The 17,352-nt window shown below is 45.5% G+C and overlaps 1 protein-coding gene across 1 annotated transcript in view; it reads right to left on the reverse strand.

Moving 5' to 3' along the window:
• The window catches only part of REV3L (REV3 like, DNA directed polymerase zeta catalytic subunit), a 150,674-nt gene extending 133,770 nt beyond the window's left edge, over positions 1-16,904 (reverse strand). The window contains 1 exon segment of the mRNA XM_075597629.1: positions 16,009-16,904. Coding sequence (XP_075453744.1) covers positions 16,009-16,147 — 139 coding nt within the window. The 5' untranslated portion in view covers positions 16,148-16,904.
• Between the last annotated feature and the right edge of the window lie 448 nt (positions 16,905-17,352).

The following is a 17,352-nucleotide window of genomic DNA, read 5'->3' on the forward strand; positions in this document are numbered from 1 at the left end:
ACGCGCACAGCCCCCCTACCCTTCCCCCATCATTGCAATGAGAATACAGGAGCAAGAAGAACAAGAGGTAGCAGGTATACATTTCACTTTATTCTGCAGCTGAAAGGATGTTTAGGATGTTTTAACTGCAACATATTGGATAGATATATACGATATAGATATAAAAATCCTACTGCTCTCAGAGTGCTGCCTAAGCACAACGTTGATATATTAATGCTGTGTCTGCCTAAGGCAGCTTCATTTTTATTTGAAGCCTTTCAATGATGAAGGGACTGCTAACTTATTGAAAGGCAAAATGTAACAGTACCCTCTAGCAACGTATGGGTTAAAGCAGCCATAAACCTCCAGCTTGCAGGTGAAGACTCGTGTTTCTGTTCATGCAAAGGTCTCGTGGTTTTGAGAAATGTGAGCTACGTTACACTGCCTGGTATAATGTGATATTATTTCTTATGGCAGAGCTGTCAGAGATTGATCGCTTTCCTCTTTTATGCGATGAGGTGGTAAGCAGTATTCTCTCCAGCACTATTTAGCATATTGGGTGAGACAACCTGGTTTTCAATAGGCTTTTGAAGAGCTGTTTTTTCTTCTTGCAGAACTGCACAGCAGAAGGAAAGTCCTTTGTAGCTGTAGACAGATTTTATACATTGCTGAGCCGAATCAGGCACTAGGATCCTGTAGCTCATCTCCGCAGCAAGCAACACCACCTAAAAAAAAAAAATGTATTCTCCTGGCCAGTCTACATGTTTCAGCACACTTCTGGGTAGAAGGCAGAAGATATCATTTAAAAGGTAGCTATTCTAACCCAAGCTGGACATATCCTCCAAGTCTCTTTTGTTCTTTAAAAAAAAAAAAAATGCAAGCCCTTGACATTAAAGCAGCAGTTCCTCGCAAATGGTAGAGATATTTAGGGATAAGTGTGAAGTGTCAGTGAGGTTACAAAGAAGCTCTCCCCAGAGCCCAAAGTAGTCTAAATGCTGTTACATAATTATTTTCTCAGAAACTACAGATTAAGAAAAGAAAAAGTTTTAACACACAAACCCCCCCCCCCCCCCCAACAATATTAAAGCTGCAGTTCAGTCTTTTTTTTTTAACTTCAATAGTTTCATGTGGGCAATCTCTAATTACCTAAAGAACTGTATAGCTGCAGGTCAATTCGTTCTCCATGTATTGATAGGCGAAATTTGGTGACATAATTAGTGAAGGGATCTGTTTATATTCTGCTTGTCTGTCAGTGGAAGCTCATGAATATTCATGAGCACTCCTGCACTGACATGTGCTAGAGGGAAGGCAGGGCTGACAAAGGGGTGTGCCAGGGCTTGTGACAGGACATGAAGGGGCAGTGCCTTAGCAAATGGCTGTTAAAATAGAATACAAGAAAATTGGTCTTTCAAAGTTGTTTTTTTAAAAACAGAAAATGCTAAAAGTATTTTTTTTTTACTACAGAACTGATTTATTAAAAAAAACATACATGCAGGATATTGACTGAACTGCAGCTTTAAAGGATTTAAATTCAAATAGGCTTCTGGGGGCTGGGGGGTGGAATTGCAGCTATAAAGCAAAGGTTTTAAACCAATGATACTCCAATCACAACATTCAAGAAGGTCAACAGACTGTAAACTTACTCAATTTAAAGAACACAATTAAGCTCATAATATGGTGTATGGTGTTCTGGAAGTTATTTGTGTAAAGCAGAATATATTTACTTGAGGCATGACATTTTACGTTACTGAAACACATTTGAATTCGTTTTGGAACAAAGTTCTTTTACAGGATGGACTGAACCCCTTGTATCCCCCATATTTCACTTGGAGAACAGATTCCAATGGCTTCTTTCCTTGCCACTCAGCCTCACCCAAAGCACAAACAGATTGAAATAATGCAAACACTTCAGTGCAGAACCTCCAAGAGACTTTTCTTGAAGATTATACATGCACAGATGAGAAAGCATCGATAACTGCATCCAACCTCAAATCAACTCGCCAAAAAAGGTATTCCACGTTTACGGAGGATGAGGCATAACAGCAATAATTTTCTTGCAAAATAGGCAATTGAATCTTTGTACTAAGGCTAAAGCCTCAGTCCCGCTGCGCTCGTTGGCGCGGGCGGCCACACGCGAGTTCCCCACCAGCAGGGGAATCCTCGCGAGCCGGTCCCGGTCCCCCCTGGCGGCACAGCTTACAACACGCTGTGGCGCGTCAGCCGCTAGGGGACACAAGAAAATGGTGATGTCTAGCGTTGACGTGTCACGTGGTGTGGCTGTGAGCCAATGGGGAGGGGAGGCTTCGGGAGGAGGAGAGGCTTCGGGGAGCGGGGAGGAGTGTGGAGTGAAAGCGTGAGTGCCTGTCTGTGTGTGTGTCTGAGTGCGTGCGTGCGTGCCTGTCTGCGTGTATGAGTGCGTGTATGAGTGCGTGTGTGAGTGCGTGCGTGTGTGAGTGCGTGCGTGTGTGAGTGCATGTGTGAGTGCGTGTGTATGTATGAGTGCCTGCGTGTGTGTGTGTTTTACTTACCATCAGCAGCTCCCTCCTGCACCCCGTGGAGGGAGGGAGGGGGGGGGGGGGGGAGAGAGTAGCGTGTCCCTCCGCTCAAGCCACGCCCCCCTCCCTGTCAATCCTCCCACTCCCGCCCACCTCCCACTCCCTACAGACCACATATCGCGGTCTGTGTAGTGTCAGCGCACCACCTGTCTGCAGTGCAGGCGCGCTGACTCTGGGAGCGGGGCCTTAGGCTAAGGCTGCACGCGCCCGCACGGCCGCCTTGCTTGCACGTCACTGCACCGTGATCTGCGATCTGCAGATAACTTTTTTTCGGAGCGGGGGGGTGTGGTCAAAACGGGTCGGGGGGGCGCGGCCATTGAGCCCGAGGAGAAGGGTGGAGGAAGTTGTGGGTCTGCAGGAGAGGGGGGGGGTACAATATTGTACTTAAAAAAAAAAAAAAAAAAAGAGACAGGTTGGCGAAAATCATTAATTTAATCAGTCCCAATAAAGTCACCTCCTCCCCCCCTCCCTCTTCCCAACAGCACAAGTCCTGTAAACAGCTTTGTATTCATTTTTCGATGGGCAGGACCCCCCCTCGCTCCCGCGCCCCCCCCCCCCCCCCGATTGGCTACATTGCATACCACGTGACGCGTCACCGCTCCAGAACACCAGAGGCTTGTAGCTCTGGCCGGCTGACGCGTCACAGCACGTAGTGAGCCACATCGGAAGGAGGCAGCGGGGACAACCAGACTGGAGGTAAGGGGCTGGTGGTCCGCGCGCCGCCGACCGCAGCGGGTCCTCAGCCTTATACAGTGAAGTCAAAGCTGACAGCCCAAATCAGCTCACAGGGCCTGCTTCCTCCACCAAGCTAAAATAGGAGGAGACGGTCAAGGTAAGGGCAATGGTTAGGACGCCCCTAGACTATTCCCAGTGCAAGACGCAAGTAATACGGTTTTAACTCAACTCTTACTAATTATTTCAGTAAGATAGGACCATATTCTATTTTAGCCAACCACTTGGTTTTCAAGACATGTCATTATGCTGGGCCATGAATTCGGTTTTCGCAGGCAACACCACACGTGCCTACCACCCCCACCTTGCTTGAACCCGTGTTGGTCCTTTTCACACACGAACAAGACACATAATTGTGCATGTACCATAAGTCCTTCTCTCCCCCATAACGTCTCCACCACTGCAGTATTTCGGGCGGCACATGGGAATACAATGCTGAAGCCATTTTGCTTTTGCATTCTATACGCAATGTAAAGCTAGAGGTCTTAAATGTTAAAATAATGTGAAACTTCATCTCACTACTTGCTCAGCCTGGTTTAAGTTTGATTTCAAATTATTTCAACGCTAGTGATGTTGTACCTCGCGGGGTTGATGCATTTTTCCAGTTCAAGTCGATTAGCTTTTATTATTTTAGAAATAAATGTCAAGCTCGAAAGTAATTAATGGAACGATAACCAAAAATAAATAAAATAAGACTGCTGTAGCCAAATGTACAGCTCAACCCCGTTATAGCGCGATCCGTTACAACGCGAATCCGCTTATAGCGCGATGCACGCGTGGCTCCCAATTTATCATATGTAGGAATACTTTACAACACGATTATTGATGTCTTAAATACTGTATTGTATAACGCATACAATTGTACATTATTTCTAACGCGATCCGCTTATAACGCAATGTGATTTTTTGGACCCCAAGCACAGCGTTATAAGGGGGTTGAGCTGTAATAATAATCCAAAACCAATTGCATATGCATGATGATCAAGGATTTATTAAGGTAGTTCTAAAAGACAACAAAACCCAAAAAAACAGAAGAAAAATTAACCTGGACAAAGAAAACAAAAATCCTGAAAATGTGTCACTAGGAGGGGATTTTACACAAGAATTGTAAGACTTTCCACTCTAGAACTGGAGAGGAATGCAAACTGCATTATAACAAAGCTACGGCTTACTCCACCGACACCAGAACAAACTATCTGTTTAATTAACCCATTTGGCCATGCTTAGATACCGTTCCATTTCAGTGAAATCAGCCAGAAAACGTCAACAGAATTTAAGCACTGACTAGATTCAAAAGTCCCCTCTTAAATGAAAAAAAAAAAAAAAAAAAAAAAAAGAATATATACACAAAGTCTATGCATTTAAAAAAAAAAAGGGAGCAGCACCACTTCAAAAGCTCAAGTTTGAGAAGAAAATGATACCTCCAGTCATTATTTTATTTTATTTTTTTAAACCTAGCAGGTTACTGACATTTTAGCGTGTGCTCATTATTTGAAGCTGTTTGTGCTTGGGATGCGGCGGAGTGGCAAGGAAAGAAGCCGTTGGAATTCAGTGCTCATATCACTAGCAACATATACCAGAAGTGCAATAATGTGCATCTTTCTTTTATACCAACAAGGGCATGAGGCGGCTCAAAGCAACAATTCCCTTTTACCGGAGGATAGACAGTCCTCCAGACAGCTAATGATCCCCACCACCATTTATTCCAAACATACACGGAGGGTCACTTACAGCAACTTGCAGAACTCTACAAAAAGGTTTTACAGCTATAACTTTTGCATGGGGTTATACAACCGCCAACACACTTGAGGGCCTTGGCACGGCGTGCTCCAGCAGAAGGGGAGTAGGGGCAGAGGGAGAAAAAAAAAATATGTTCATCTCATATCTGCTGGTAACAATTAAGAGTAGCCAAGAGGTAGACACTGACTTTAGTAAAGGAAATTAGTTTAAATCCCAGTGTTGTCTCCCTTTCCTTTTAGGTGCATCACTTCACAGCCTGTGCCTCATGCAATAAGCATTGAACTGCAAGCTATTTGATCAGAGATTCATTTTGCCCATTAATTCTGCAGCCTCTTCATTTATTAATTCATGCACAAGGTGCAGACTTGTTTAGTGATTACTCTCAACACTGCTGCTGCTAAAGTCATTTTTGTTGTAATGTAACTCAGTTCCACCTTTTGCCTAAACATAAATATTGGCTGTCGCAAAGTTCAAAGGAAAAAATGCATCTATAACGGATTATGTGAATATTCTATTCACTACCTGGTAAGGCTGCGTCCATAGACACTGCAGCCGTGCGGAGGCCGAGGGAAAGCGGGTGCTTTCCCTGGCCTTAGTACGCGCGCCGTCCGGGGGCGTGTCTACGCAGTGTTCGTGTACATGCAGCGTGCGGGCGCACGTGGAGGCAGGAGGGGGCGCGCGATGCGCGAGAAATCAGTTAAAACTGATTTCTCGCGCGATAGGGCGGTCACGTGAGCGGTTCGCCCAATGTGGCATGATTGGATGATAAATTATTTTAGAAAAGGCTGCCGGTAGGAATTTTCTGGATACTTCTATATCAGGCGTGATCATTGCAACCTTCTACTCGCTTCTGTACTATTTTCTGACCCTTACTCTCAACAAAAGCTACATGGCTGAAACGTCTCACTCAATTGCAGCTTCAAAATGTCACTACGTGGGACAGCACTGTTTGCAGTTAGACATTATCTGCCCATGTAAAGGCATATGGGTAACCAAGAAATGTGCATGACAACTACAGTCCATGGAAAAGACCAAGCTATACAGTCCAGATAATCCCGCCACAAAAAAACTGCATATTTTCATTGATAAAACCAAGAAAAACGCGGCTATAAAATGTTACAAATGTTAACAGTGGTCAAGACACATGCAAAACACAGATAACTTGTCTCACTCTGGGCTTGGTTTAATGCAGCAGTGAGATGTACTTGGCCACTTGAAGTGGTGCTTGTGAACTACAGTATGTGAATCTCAACTATCTGAAAATGTTCACCATTGTTCAAAGATGAATGGTTTGACATTTGCAGGGCCTGTGTCCTCATCCTTGGGGGTCTCCCTTTCGCAGGTTTTAAAAAGTGCCTCATGTTACAAAAGGCAGAGGGAGCTTGCAGCACACGATATGCATTTTTTTAGGCATGGTAAATATCAAAATGTAGCTTGCTGATATCCAGATACACAAGTATAACCTCAAGTTTTGCCGAGTGGGTCTGTTGCAGACTGCAACCTTAAAAAATAAATAAATAAATTGAGGACAAATTCTGTATAGGCCTAACTGTAGCAGTGCATTCACCAATGGCCATGAATCTAACCTTGACACAGGCAGTTCTGTTAAAGCAGCAGTTCAAGCAATATCCTACATGTGTTTGTTTTTTTAATAAATCAGTTCTGTACTATGAGAAAATACTTGTAACATTTAAAAAAAAATGTTTTAAAGACATTTTTAATGTTTCTAATGTAGGAAGCATTTCTAAAGTGACAGCCCCCTTCCCCTTCTGTTAGGCTCTGGCTCTTTAGCCCCGTCCTCTCTAGCAGGGCCCCAATTGTATCTAGTAACTGCCCAGTCAATCATATTCCAGGACTACATTGCCCACAATGCTCTGCAAGAACCGAATTAAATAACCCGGAGCAAGCGATCGATAACAGGAGAACGGATCGATCTGCAGCTTAGCTAAATCACTTGTCAGTGTGCAGATTGTATTGATGCACATATTGAATGGGAAAATATATATATATATATATATATTAATTATATATATATATATATATATATATATATATATATATATATATATTATATATATATTTATTTTTTTATTTTTTTTTGAACGGCAGCTTTAAGCTGTAGGTTCTGTTGGTGGCAGTATTCTTCAGTGAAAGTTATTTAAAGCACTAGTTCCTTATACCTTCACTTGTGATACAGTAGTGTTTGTCTTGCTGTTCCCACATTTCAGAAAGTGCTCTCTCTAAAATGTAAGTGATTGGGTGCATTAAGGATGTCCGCCCTCACGATCAAGATCCTGCAGTGGCGGTTGCCATGGCAATATTAGTAGTAGCAGTTAGGGACTTACCATGTAGATTTTAAATGCTTCAACAACAAAAATTGTAAAAAAAAAAAAAAAAAAAAAGGAACTACAAAAATTACTCTCCAATGACATTAAAAGTATATTATTTCATTCACCATCGCTTTATATTTTACATGCTGCAAAATAAAGTAATCTGCATAGATTGTTCCTTTACAATGAGCTAAAACTAACAAAATGGAAAACCAAAAAAGACAATACTGCGGCTCACCAAACATTATGACTCCTAAGGCTCAGGGCAGGAACAACCACCATCTTGGTTAATGGTGAGGGGCAGAAGGTGTAGGTATTGCAAAACAACATTTGGTATGGTAATGCCATTAGATTGGGGATATGTTTTTAAAGAAATAAAATGGAGACTTGAAGGACTGAAATCAGAGATACGGCACACACCACACCAAGCAAACCATGTACTTTTCAGCCCTCCAAGGGGCACATTTGCATAAACATAAGAGAATGTAAGGCTGACAGCTGAATGTGGTTCTTATATCTGGTACCCTCTACAATTGAGGTTTTCATGGGCCCTTATTCAATATTATTGGAAGTTATTAACATGGTTACTTATGCGTTAACTTGAACTCATTAATAGAAGTCAATGCATAGCCATACGTCAATGGCAACTCACATAATTAAATAGGGACTTGGGAAAATATTTACTAAGCAGTGCCACAGACCTGATTTCAACTGAATGGGCCATAAGGCGTCTTACAGCACCAAAAGGATATCTTATGATACACATCTTAGTAAATATTGCCACTGGCATCTTGATGATGCTTTGCGTATCTGTAGCCTCAGAGAATGTTGCCATCACCAGAACATCAGAACATCTCTGAAAGCAGAGCTGTCAATAACCTCTATTTTTGCGGAAGTCGCACCACATAGTACTGTGCATACAAGGCACTGGGGGACGTGATTTCAGGAAACAGAAAGGCGAGTACCTCTTTGATACAAAAAGAAAGATTGGGGTCTGTCAATGCGAGGAAGAGTTTATTTTGACACACTGCACCAGTTTCTGTTTATGGTTGCATCACTAGTTAGTAAATGGACACAAATTGTTCGGAAGAAACATGTGCACCACTTAACACAGTGTGTCATTCCTTTTTAGCACTTTTTTTTCTGTATCAAAAACGCTGCAGAGGTAGATAATTTAATAGTACAATACAGTGGTTTTCAACCGGGATTTAGCGAGCACCCCTCAGGGGTTCCAGGGCCACCAGGGGGGGAGATCTGGGCCAACTCTCCCAGCTGTCCCAGGACCGGTAGCATGGCGGCACTCACACGTACATGTGACCGGCGGTTCCCGAGCTAAGCAAAGGCTATTCTTCCGCTCTCTGCCTGCTCCAGCTCACGGGAGGGAGAGGGCGAGAGGGCGAGAGGGGGAGAGGAGGAGATTGGGCGTGCAGGCACGCACGCTAGCGCAAGGAGGAGGAGATTGTGGGGGGGGGGAGATTTGTGTGTGGAAATATTTTAACTCGTCTCCTGCAAAAGCCCCTTGTTGCAACACTACCAGGGTGTGTGGGAGAGAAGAGAGAGGGGGGGGGGCGGTTGAGGTGGGGAGAGAGCGGGTGAGGGGGCGGGCGAGGTTCCCCGGAATTTCAAAAATCGAATTCTGAGGTTCCCTAACCAAAAAAAAAGGTTGAAAACCACTGATATAATAAGCTCTTTTTAAACGCCTCCCAAACTACTCATACTGACACATATTGGGCAAAATCAGAGCAAAGTATCTTGATGCATGTTTTCAGAAAGACAACATGAAAATGCCTGACAATTTTGCTTCAAGATTACCCTGATACATAAACCCCGCTGTCTACAATATTTCCACCAATCTCACATATTTTGTCCACACAACAGACACCCTAATAAAAATGTTGCATTGCTGCAAATATCCCAAGGCTGCTCTGCCTTATGGTGCCCAGGTTTCTGTCATAATCTGTATCTTTGTATGTAAAAAAACATGTTTCTGCCCCATACACATTCACGAGACAATGGGCCGAGCCCTCAATAATGCAGGTAGCACCACAATGCCCACTCAAATCTTTGCTTCCTCACATCAACACGGCACTCGTCAGCCCCTAACACCCCCATACCAAGCACCATGCCGGAATGGGACGTTTGGTCGTGACCAAACCGCCGCCACACACGTTGCCGCCGGGAGAACTCGCTGCGGGGGACACCTTGCCAATGGCGAGCTTGCCGGTGACACGCGCAACATCTTTAAAATGTCCTCGGTGCAGCGCAGGACATTTAAAGATGGCGTTGTTGAGATAGTGGGAGACGAGGTGTCCCGGCAGTGAGTTCTCCCAGCGGCAGAGCACTGGCGGTGGTTTGGTTGCGGCCAAACGTCCTACACCGGCATACACACGCGTACGCCATAACAAATGCACAACATACAAACACTAAATTATACATACACATGCAAATACCAACTAGATGCATGTGTAAATGACTCCCATGCACAGTCAAATAGGGTTTAATCAAGATTTAGACATTGGGGCATCTGTTCGATGTATATCTATTTATTGTATATCTATTTATTTTTTAACTTTAGGGTATGCAAGTGCTTTAACTATATGTTTTTTTATTACTCTTCCATCAGGTCCACCCATATTCCATTGATCCACCAGTTGGGTGGTACTATATTTAGATGTGTTACTGTATTTTAGTCCTAAGGGTATGTACTATAGCCATATCTCTCCAGCAACATACAAAGATTTATGATATTGTGATTTTAATGGCTACTATTCTGTGTGGATATAATGGGATTTGTTTTATTTGATATTCACTCTGTAGAGGTATAATGGGATTTGTTGCAAACACTAGCTTAGTTTTTATATAGGTTTCAGTGAGGCTGCTTCATTTAGTGCAGGGGTGGGGAACGTCAGGCCCGGCCCTCAAAATCATTTGGTCTGGCCCTGCTAAGGCAACTGCTATAACTGGGGTTGCGCTAATTTAAAAAAAAAATGGCCGCCACGCGCCCGTTCGGGAGGAGGTGGTGTGAAGCGCCGGCAGCCCTACACGATCCCCAGCACCCACCGCACTGGCCCCAGCAATCCCCCAGCAGCCACCGTACTTCCCCCGCACTCCCGCCACAGCAGTCCCCGCAGCATTCCCCGCACTTCCCCCATGCTTCTCCAGCAGTTCCCCCCGCACTTACCCCAGCATCCGCCCTACACGATCCCCCAGCAGCAGCAGCAACTACCAGAGGTAGGGGGGCGGGGTTCTGTGTGCCTACATGCCTGCCGTGTGCCTGCCTGTCTGTGTCTGTTGTATGGCCCGCGAACGATGTTATAAATATCCAAGTGGCCCACGGCAGAAAAAAGGTTCCCCACCCCTGATTTAGTGTATACAAGTATGTGCAGAAATAGATACAATGTAATTCTTAGATCAGTTGTATTTAGCTATATAGGCTCAACAACACAATCAGAATATGTATGTATTTTGGAACCCCATGCGCATCTGGACTTATTTATTTTGCAAGACGCATGCACTATGAACAAGAGAGTGTATACAGGCATACCCCACATTAACGTACGCAATGGGACCGGAGCATGTATGTAAAGCGAAAATGTACTTAAAGTGAAGCACTATCTTTTCCCCACTTATCGATGCATGTACTGTACTGCAATCGTCATATACGTGCATAACTGATGGAAATAACGCATTTGTAACAGGTTCTATAGTCTCCCCACTTGCACACAGCTTCGGTACAGGTAGGGAGCCGGTATTGCTGTTCAGGACGTGCTGACAGGCGCATGCGTGAGCTGCAGTTTGCCTATTCAGCGAGATGTACTTACTCGCGAGTGTACTTAAAGTGAGTGTCCTTAAACCGGGGTATGCCTGTACTTTATACCATGCAAGCGCTAAGATCTGCCACAACTGAGGATACGAGTAGTAGGAATGCAATTATGGGACAATTAGCTTATCTAGCGGTCCGCCAATCAAAAGAGAAGTCTGGAAGGAAGAAACTGACTGAGGATGGTATATGATTCCCCACAGACATCAGGGGAGTACGGAGAGCCCGACGTGTTGCTCGAACTGGATACTAAGTTTTCAGAGACTGTTTTTTGTCCCTTTGCGGCCACTGTAGCAGAGGAACAGGGGTGCGTTCCAGCGGTGCGTCCCGCTGCCGGTTGTCCGGACGCGAAGGCGGGGAGCGCAACATGGTGACAAGCCCCTGAGTATCTGCTACATCCAACGGGACTGTGTTTTAATTTGTGAGCGTTATATATTTTTTAATAAATTCTTGAAGTGCTTTTTACCTGGCTGCGAATCTTTGAGAGAGGGAGATCCTTCGTTGCAGCAGAATCAGGAGGGTAAAGAAACTTTTGAAGAGCCTTTACTTGCACATGGCCGTGTGAGTATTTATATATATTTACTATCTATATCATCCATCTTCCAACGCACCATCAGGAGCACATTGAAAGTGGTGTGTACACCTGAGCACCACGTTGGTGCGCAATACAAAGTCTAGGGACCGATAGAGAGAAGCTAGAATTCCCGGGGGTAAAACTAAAGATACCTTTTGGCGATTGTACCCCCACAAAGCCGTGTGAGTATATACTGTTATACCCTCCCATTCCAAGTTAGCACACCTAGGAGTGCATTAACTGTGAAATTTGTACCCTTGTGCACTTTTTTTGGTGTGAGGCAAGTCTGGTTACACTGCTAACCAGTTTTCCTATTTCTGACTATTGTTTTATCTTTCATCCCCGACGTGCACTCGTCCCCTCTATCCCCACGAGACTGGGAGAGATTTCCAAGAATTACGACAAGAAGACCACACAGAGAGCGGAAGAAGAGCAAAGCCATTCTCTGGGAGGATAAAAGACAAGAAACCTCTGAGGAAATCGCACTCACACAGGGCCGTGCGAGTATCTGTAATTAGGTTATATCCGTCACATTATCCCATGTACACGCAGAATACACCGAAAGGAGTGCACTGACGGGGGTCTTATTATACCCTTGTGCACCCTCGAAGTGTCAGATAAGTCTGGCTAAATAACTAACCAGTCTGCCTTTTGAATCATTTTATTTTCATTTTTTTGTATCATTTTTTGATCTGCGCTCCCCTTGTGTTTTTGTCTCTCCCATGCATAGTCACCTGACAATTTTTTCCCTGAAGGTATGTATGTATGTATGTATGTCTTTATTTGTATAGCGCCATAAAATGTACATAGCGCTTCACAGTAGTAATACATGTCATATAAATAACAAATAACAAATATAAATAACACATCATGGGAATAAGTGCTTCAGACATACTGTAAAAGTAACATTAAGGAAGGAGTCCCTGCTCCGAGGAGCTTACAATCTAATTGGTAGGTAGGGAGAACGTACAGAGACAGTAGGAGGGAATACTAGTAAGTGCGTCTGCAGGAGGCCAAGCTTTGTGTCATGTGTCCATGATTATCCAGTGCTACTCATATGCTTCTTTAAGCAGATGTGTCTTAAGGTGGGTCTTAAAGGTGGATAGCGAGGGGGCTAGTCGGGTATTGAGGGGAAGAGCATTCCAGAGGTGTGGGGCAGAAAGGGAGAAAGGTTTAAGGCGGGAGAGAGCTTTAGATACAAAGGGGGTAGAAAGAAGACATCCTTGAGAAGAACGCAAGAGTCGTGATGGTGCATAGCGAGAAATTAGGGCTGAGATGTAATGAGGGGCAGAAGAATGTAAAGCTTTAAAAGTGAGCAGTAGAATTGAGTGTGAGATACGCGATTTAATCGGAAGCCAGGAGAGGGATTTCAGCAGGGGAGACGCTGAGACAGATTTAGGAAAGAGTAGAGTGATTCTGGCAGCAGTGTTTAGGATAGATTGTAGGGGAGACAGGTGAGAGGTAGGAAGGCCGGACAGCAGGAGGTTGCAGTAATCGAGACGTGAGAGAATGAGGGCCTGAGTCAGAGTTTTAGCAGAAGGTCTTTCACCTGTTCCTCTGGGCACACTGACAGCTCTATCGAAGCACTGTGCGGGATCCCACAGTGGAACGGTAAATGCGGCCTGGTTATTTCACTTCTCCGCAGAACTACGACAGTAGTGAAGAGGAGTCAGACCGCATTCACTAACAACGCAGTAGCCAGTGCAGAAAGGGGACAGATGCAGTGGCGCAAAACCAATGACCGGCTCGATTTAGAGCTGTCATCTGGGTTACTATTTTCTGCACATTGCAGCTATGTCTTGTATGAATCATAGGTGGTCATGCAGACTAAGACGTTGGGCACTGAGCAGCCGCCTATTTCCACTAGCCCTAGAGCAGCCTCTGCCAATGTCGAAAACGTCTAACCCCCAATGACTGCCAAATTCCTCCAAGAATCCCTACAAAAATCACAACTGTTGGAAGGCCTTTCCAGTAGTGTTGGACCGGGTCCTTCTTTAAAACAAAAAAAAAAAAAACGGGTAACGGGTACCCGGCCAAAATCAACTGATCTACCTGGCCGGGAACCCGGTTGGCACTTACTTGGGGGTGGAGGAAGCCCGCGGCGACATCTAGGCAGGTCAGCAGAGGTCCTGTGGCAGCATCAGCAGTGTGTGTTCAGCCCGCGCGGGAGCTTCAGTACTCCATAGCAGTATAATCTGGGGAATCATGTGACCGGAGCATAAGCGTTCCTATTGGACAGCTGGCTGTCCAATAGGAACGCTCCTGCTCCGGTCACATGATTCCCCAGCTCTCACTGCTATGGAGTCCTGCAGCTCCCGCGCGGGCTGAACACACACTGCTGATGCTGCCACAGGACCTCTGCTGACCTGCCTAGATGTCGCCGCGGGCTTCCGCACGGGTCTTCCTCGCCTTCCGTCGCTGACAGCAGCCAAGTAATGACGTATTTTTCAGCTATCCTGACATTACCCGGCGCCGAACCCACTTCTCAGTTGCCGGGTCCGGGTAATTTCCGGGTACCTGAAAATCCGCTGGGTACCGGGTAATTCCGGGTACATCACTATTTTCCTGTACTGGAGATTCAAAGCCAGCAACGAGGATAAGCAACATATTACACATGGCAATGTTGCCAATTTTTACTTTTAAAGTTGTATATCCTTATATTTCAAGTACTTTGTGGCAGGGTCTCTTTAACTTATTTACTGGCTTCTCTTACCCCCATTGTTTGGTCTTTATTTTCCCTGGATTGTTATTTTGTAAAGCGCTGCATACACGGATGGTGCCATATAAAAGTGCAGCTCATCCAGCTGGACAAAACTGCATGCTATTTAACAGCCTCCAATATCCACACTCCCAAACGTTAAAGCAGCAGTCTTGGTTTCACTTTTTTGTTTTACTATATGCAGCATGTGAGTAGCTTTAATGAGAAATACTGTCCCTTTTCCCTCTAGATAGTAAGCTCTCAGGAGCGGGGGCCCCGTTACCTTCTGTATCTGTTTGCACTTGTTTATCCTTATTTGGTAAGGAATTCAGTTTACTGTATGCCATATACATAACTTTGTACCCCCGTTGTACCTCGCTGCGGAATATGCTGGCGCCGCCTTAGAGATTAACGTTAACGACAAATAATACATGCATATCCTCAAAGAGGGAAAACGTGGGACACTAGAAATATTCATTAGGACTGATATATATATATATATATATATATATATAGTTTCTGCGATGTCAAATTTTTCACTCCAGCAGATTAGTAGTTAAGAAACAGAGAGGGAAAAAAATAACAGCAGTTTCAGATGAACCCATCTCACAGAAAGCGCAGGGAATAACCCTGGAGACAGTGGCAGCAGCATCCAGACAGAAAGAGAAAGGGGAGGAAGAGAGGGAGGGGAGGCTGAGCAGAGCTTGCAGGTGATCACATCCTCCCTGATCATTAGCAGCCTGAGGATTGTGTCTGTGTGGGAGGTGTAACTGTCTGCCCTCGGGGTAACATGCTCTGTGTGAGGGAGGGAGAAGCTCCCACTTCCTCCTCTCCCCAAACAAGTCACTGGAAGAAACTTCACAAAAGATGATTCCCTCACGCTGTGCAGTATCACTAGAGGTCACACAGAGGTCCTGCGAGCATTGGGACAGGTCACACAGGTGCCTGTCCCATCAGGCCGTCCCTGCGTGGGACTATGAGGAAGCCAGGCGCACCTGGGATTCGGCGCATATGCACGTTCTTATTTATATAGCGCCAACAATGTAAGCAGCGCCAACCATGTACAAAGCACTAATAACCAATAGCACAGAGCAGGGGTGGGCAACTCCAGTCCTCAAGGGCCACCAACCGGTCAGGTTTCCAGGATATCCCAGCTTCAGTCACGGATTGAGCCGCCTGCGCTGAAGCAGGGATATCCTGAAACCCTGACCGGTTGGTGGCCCTTGAGGACTGCAGTTGCCCACCCCTGGCATACAGGAAACTATAATAAAATAAGAGCAACAGATATAAAAAGCAAATCATACAGAAGAGGTCTCGCTGTCACTGACAGACACCCACAGCTTTGCATCTGTCAGGAGGTCTCCGTATTCATGCATGTCTGACACACACACACACACACACACACACACACACACACACACACACACACACACACACACACACACACACACACACACACACACACACACACACACACACACACACACACACACACACACCTCTCCCGGGCCGTCTCCATGTCACACACGGTGTCACGGGCAGCCTCTCCCACGGTCTCTCAGGCAGTGACGGTCTCTCACCTGCAGGGGTGGCCCCGAACACTCTCACCACCGGCACTCTCCAAACGGGATGGTCTCTGAAGTGGGATCGGGTGACATCCAGCCCGGGCAGCGGAGCGGCCAGGTAATAATCCGCCGTCACCAGACGAAGAGAGAACATCTTTCCGGGCGCCCCCCGTATACACAGCGCGGCCCCCGGTGTCTCCCTCCCTCTGTATACCCCTGTGCCTGACAGCTATCGCTATTAATATAGATCCACTACACCGGACCTCAGGCGGCTGTGTGTGGATATATATATATATATATATGTACAGTACAAACAAGGGGACACTGTATGTGCTAAATATATATATATATATATACATACACACACACTATAAATTAACTAAATATAGTACAGTTACGTTTATCTGTGTAAATGGGTACAGAGATGGATATATATATATTTATACACACGTCCCTCAGTCTGTTCTTCTAATATATACACGCCATTATATGCATCCCCCCCTCTGCATCTATATATGTGTTGTCTGTGTTACTCTATATATGTATGCCTGGGCCCTCTACAAATATTTACGTGTTCTCCTGTATGTGTATGCCTGGCCCCTCTGTCTCTGTATGTATATATGTGTATATGTATATCACGCAGCCTCTACATGTATGTGTGTGTCAGTTCGTGCCTGCGCTCTATGCAGAATATAACGGTCCCGGCACGCGCCCCTGTCCATTCCTGCGTCCGCCCGGGAGCCTCATGCTGTCAGCGCGGCCTCGCGCCGGCCCCCTCTGTCCTCGCGCTCCCCCCGTGACGCGACACCAGCCGGGCTCGCGGCTTTCGGCTCCAAGATCACGGCTTCGGCTGCGGCGGCCGCAGCTGGTGTTGCCATGATGGTGACGTCACGGGGGAGGGATAGTGAAGCTAAGGGAAGGAGGCGTGGCATGTGCTGGCTAAGTGGAATGGGCGTGACTGCCGTGGTCACGCCTCTTTGACAAGCTCCTCCTTCGACTGCTTCTAGCGTTAACCCTTTCAGCGATATATCATTTCCATGATAGTGGAGGTCTTTCCATCTGTGAAAGGCATGAAGGGCGTTTTATCATTGCCTATTTAACACAATGCACTGCTATTCAAAGAAATACATGAATGTGTAGCTATTACTATGAGGGAAAAAAATAAATGTAATTCAATGAAAATAAATAAACATGACCCCTTGTTGTTATTGGATGAAGGCTATTTCTTCAATAGTGGGTTTGCAGCCAGAACGCTGCAACATTATGGGGTACGCAAACTGGGGGACGTGAGAATTTCTAGGTGGGCGCGGCAGTTACAGAGGCCTCTGTAACTCCCTTACCTGCTCTCTGCCGGGTCTT

Source organism: Ascaphus truei, chromosome 4, assembly GCF_040206685.1.
Source record: "Ascaphus truei isolate aAscTru1 chromosome 4, aAscTru1.hap1, whole genome shotgun sequence".
Classification (NCBI taxonomy): domain Eukaryota; kingdom Metazoa; phylum Chordata; class Amphibia; order Anura; family Ascaphidae; genus Ascaphus; species Ascaphus truei.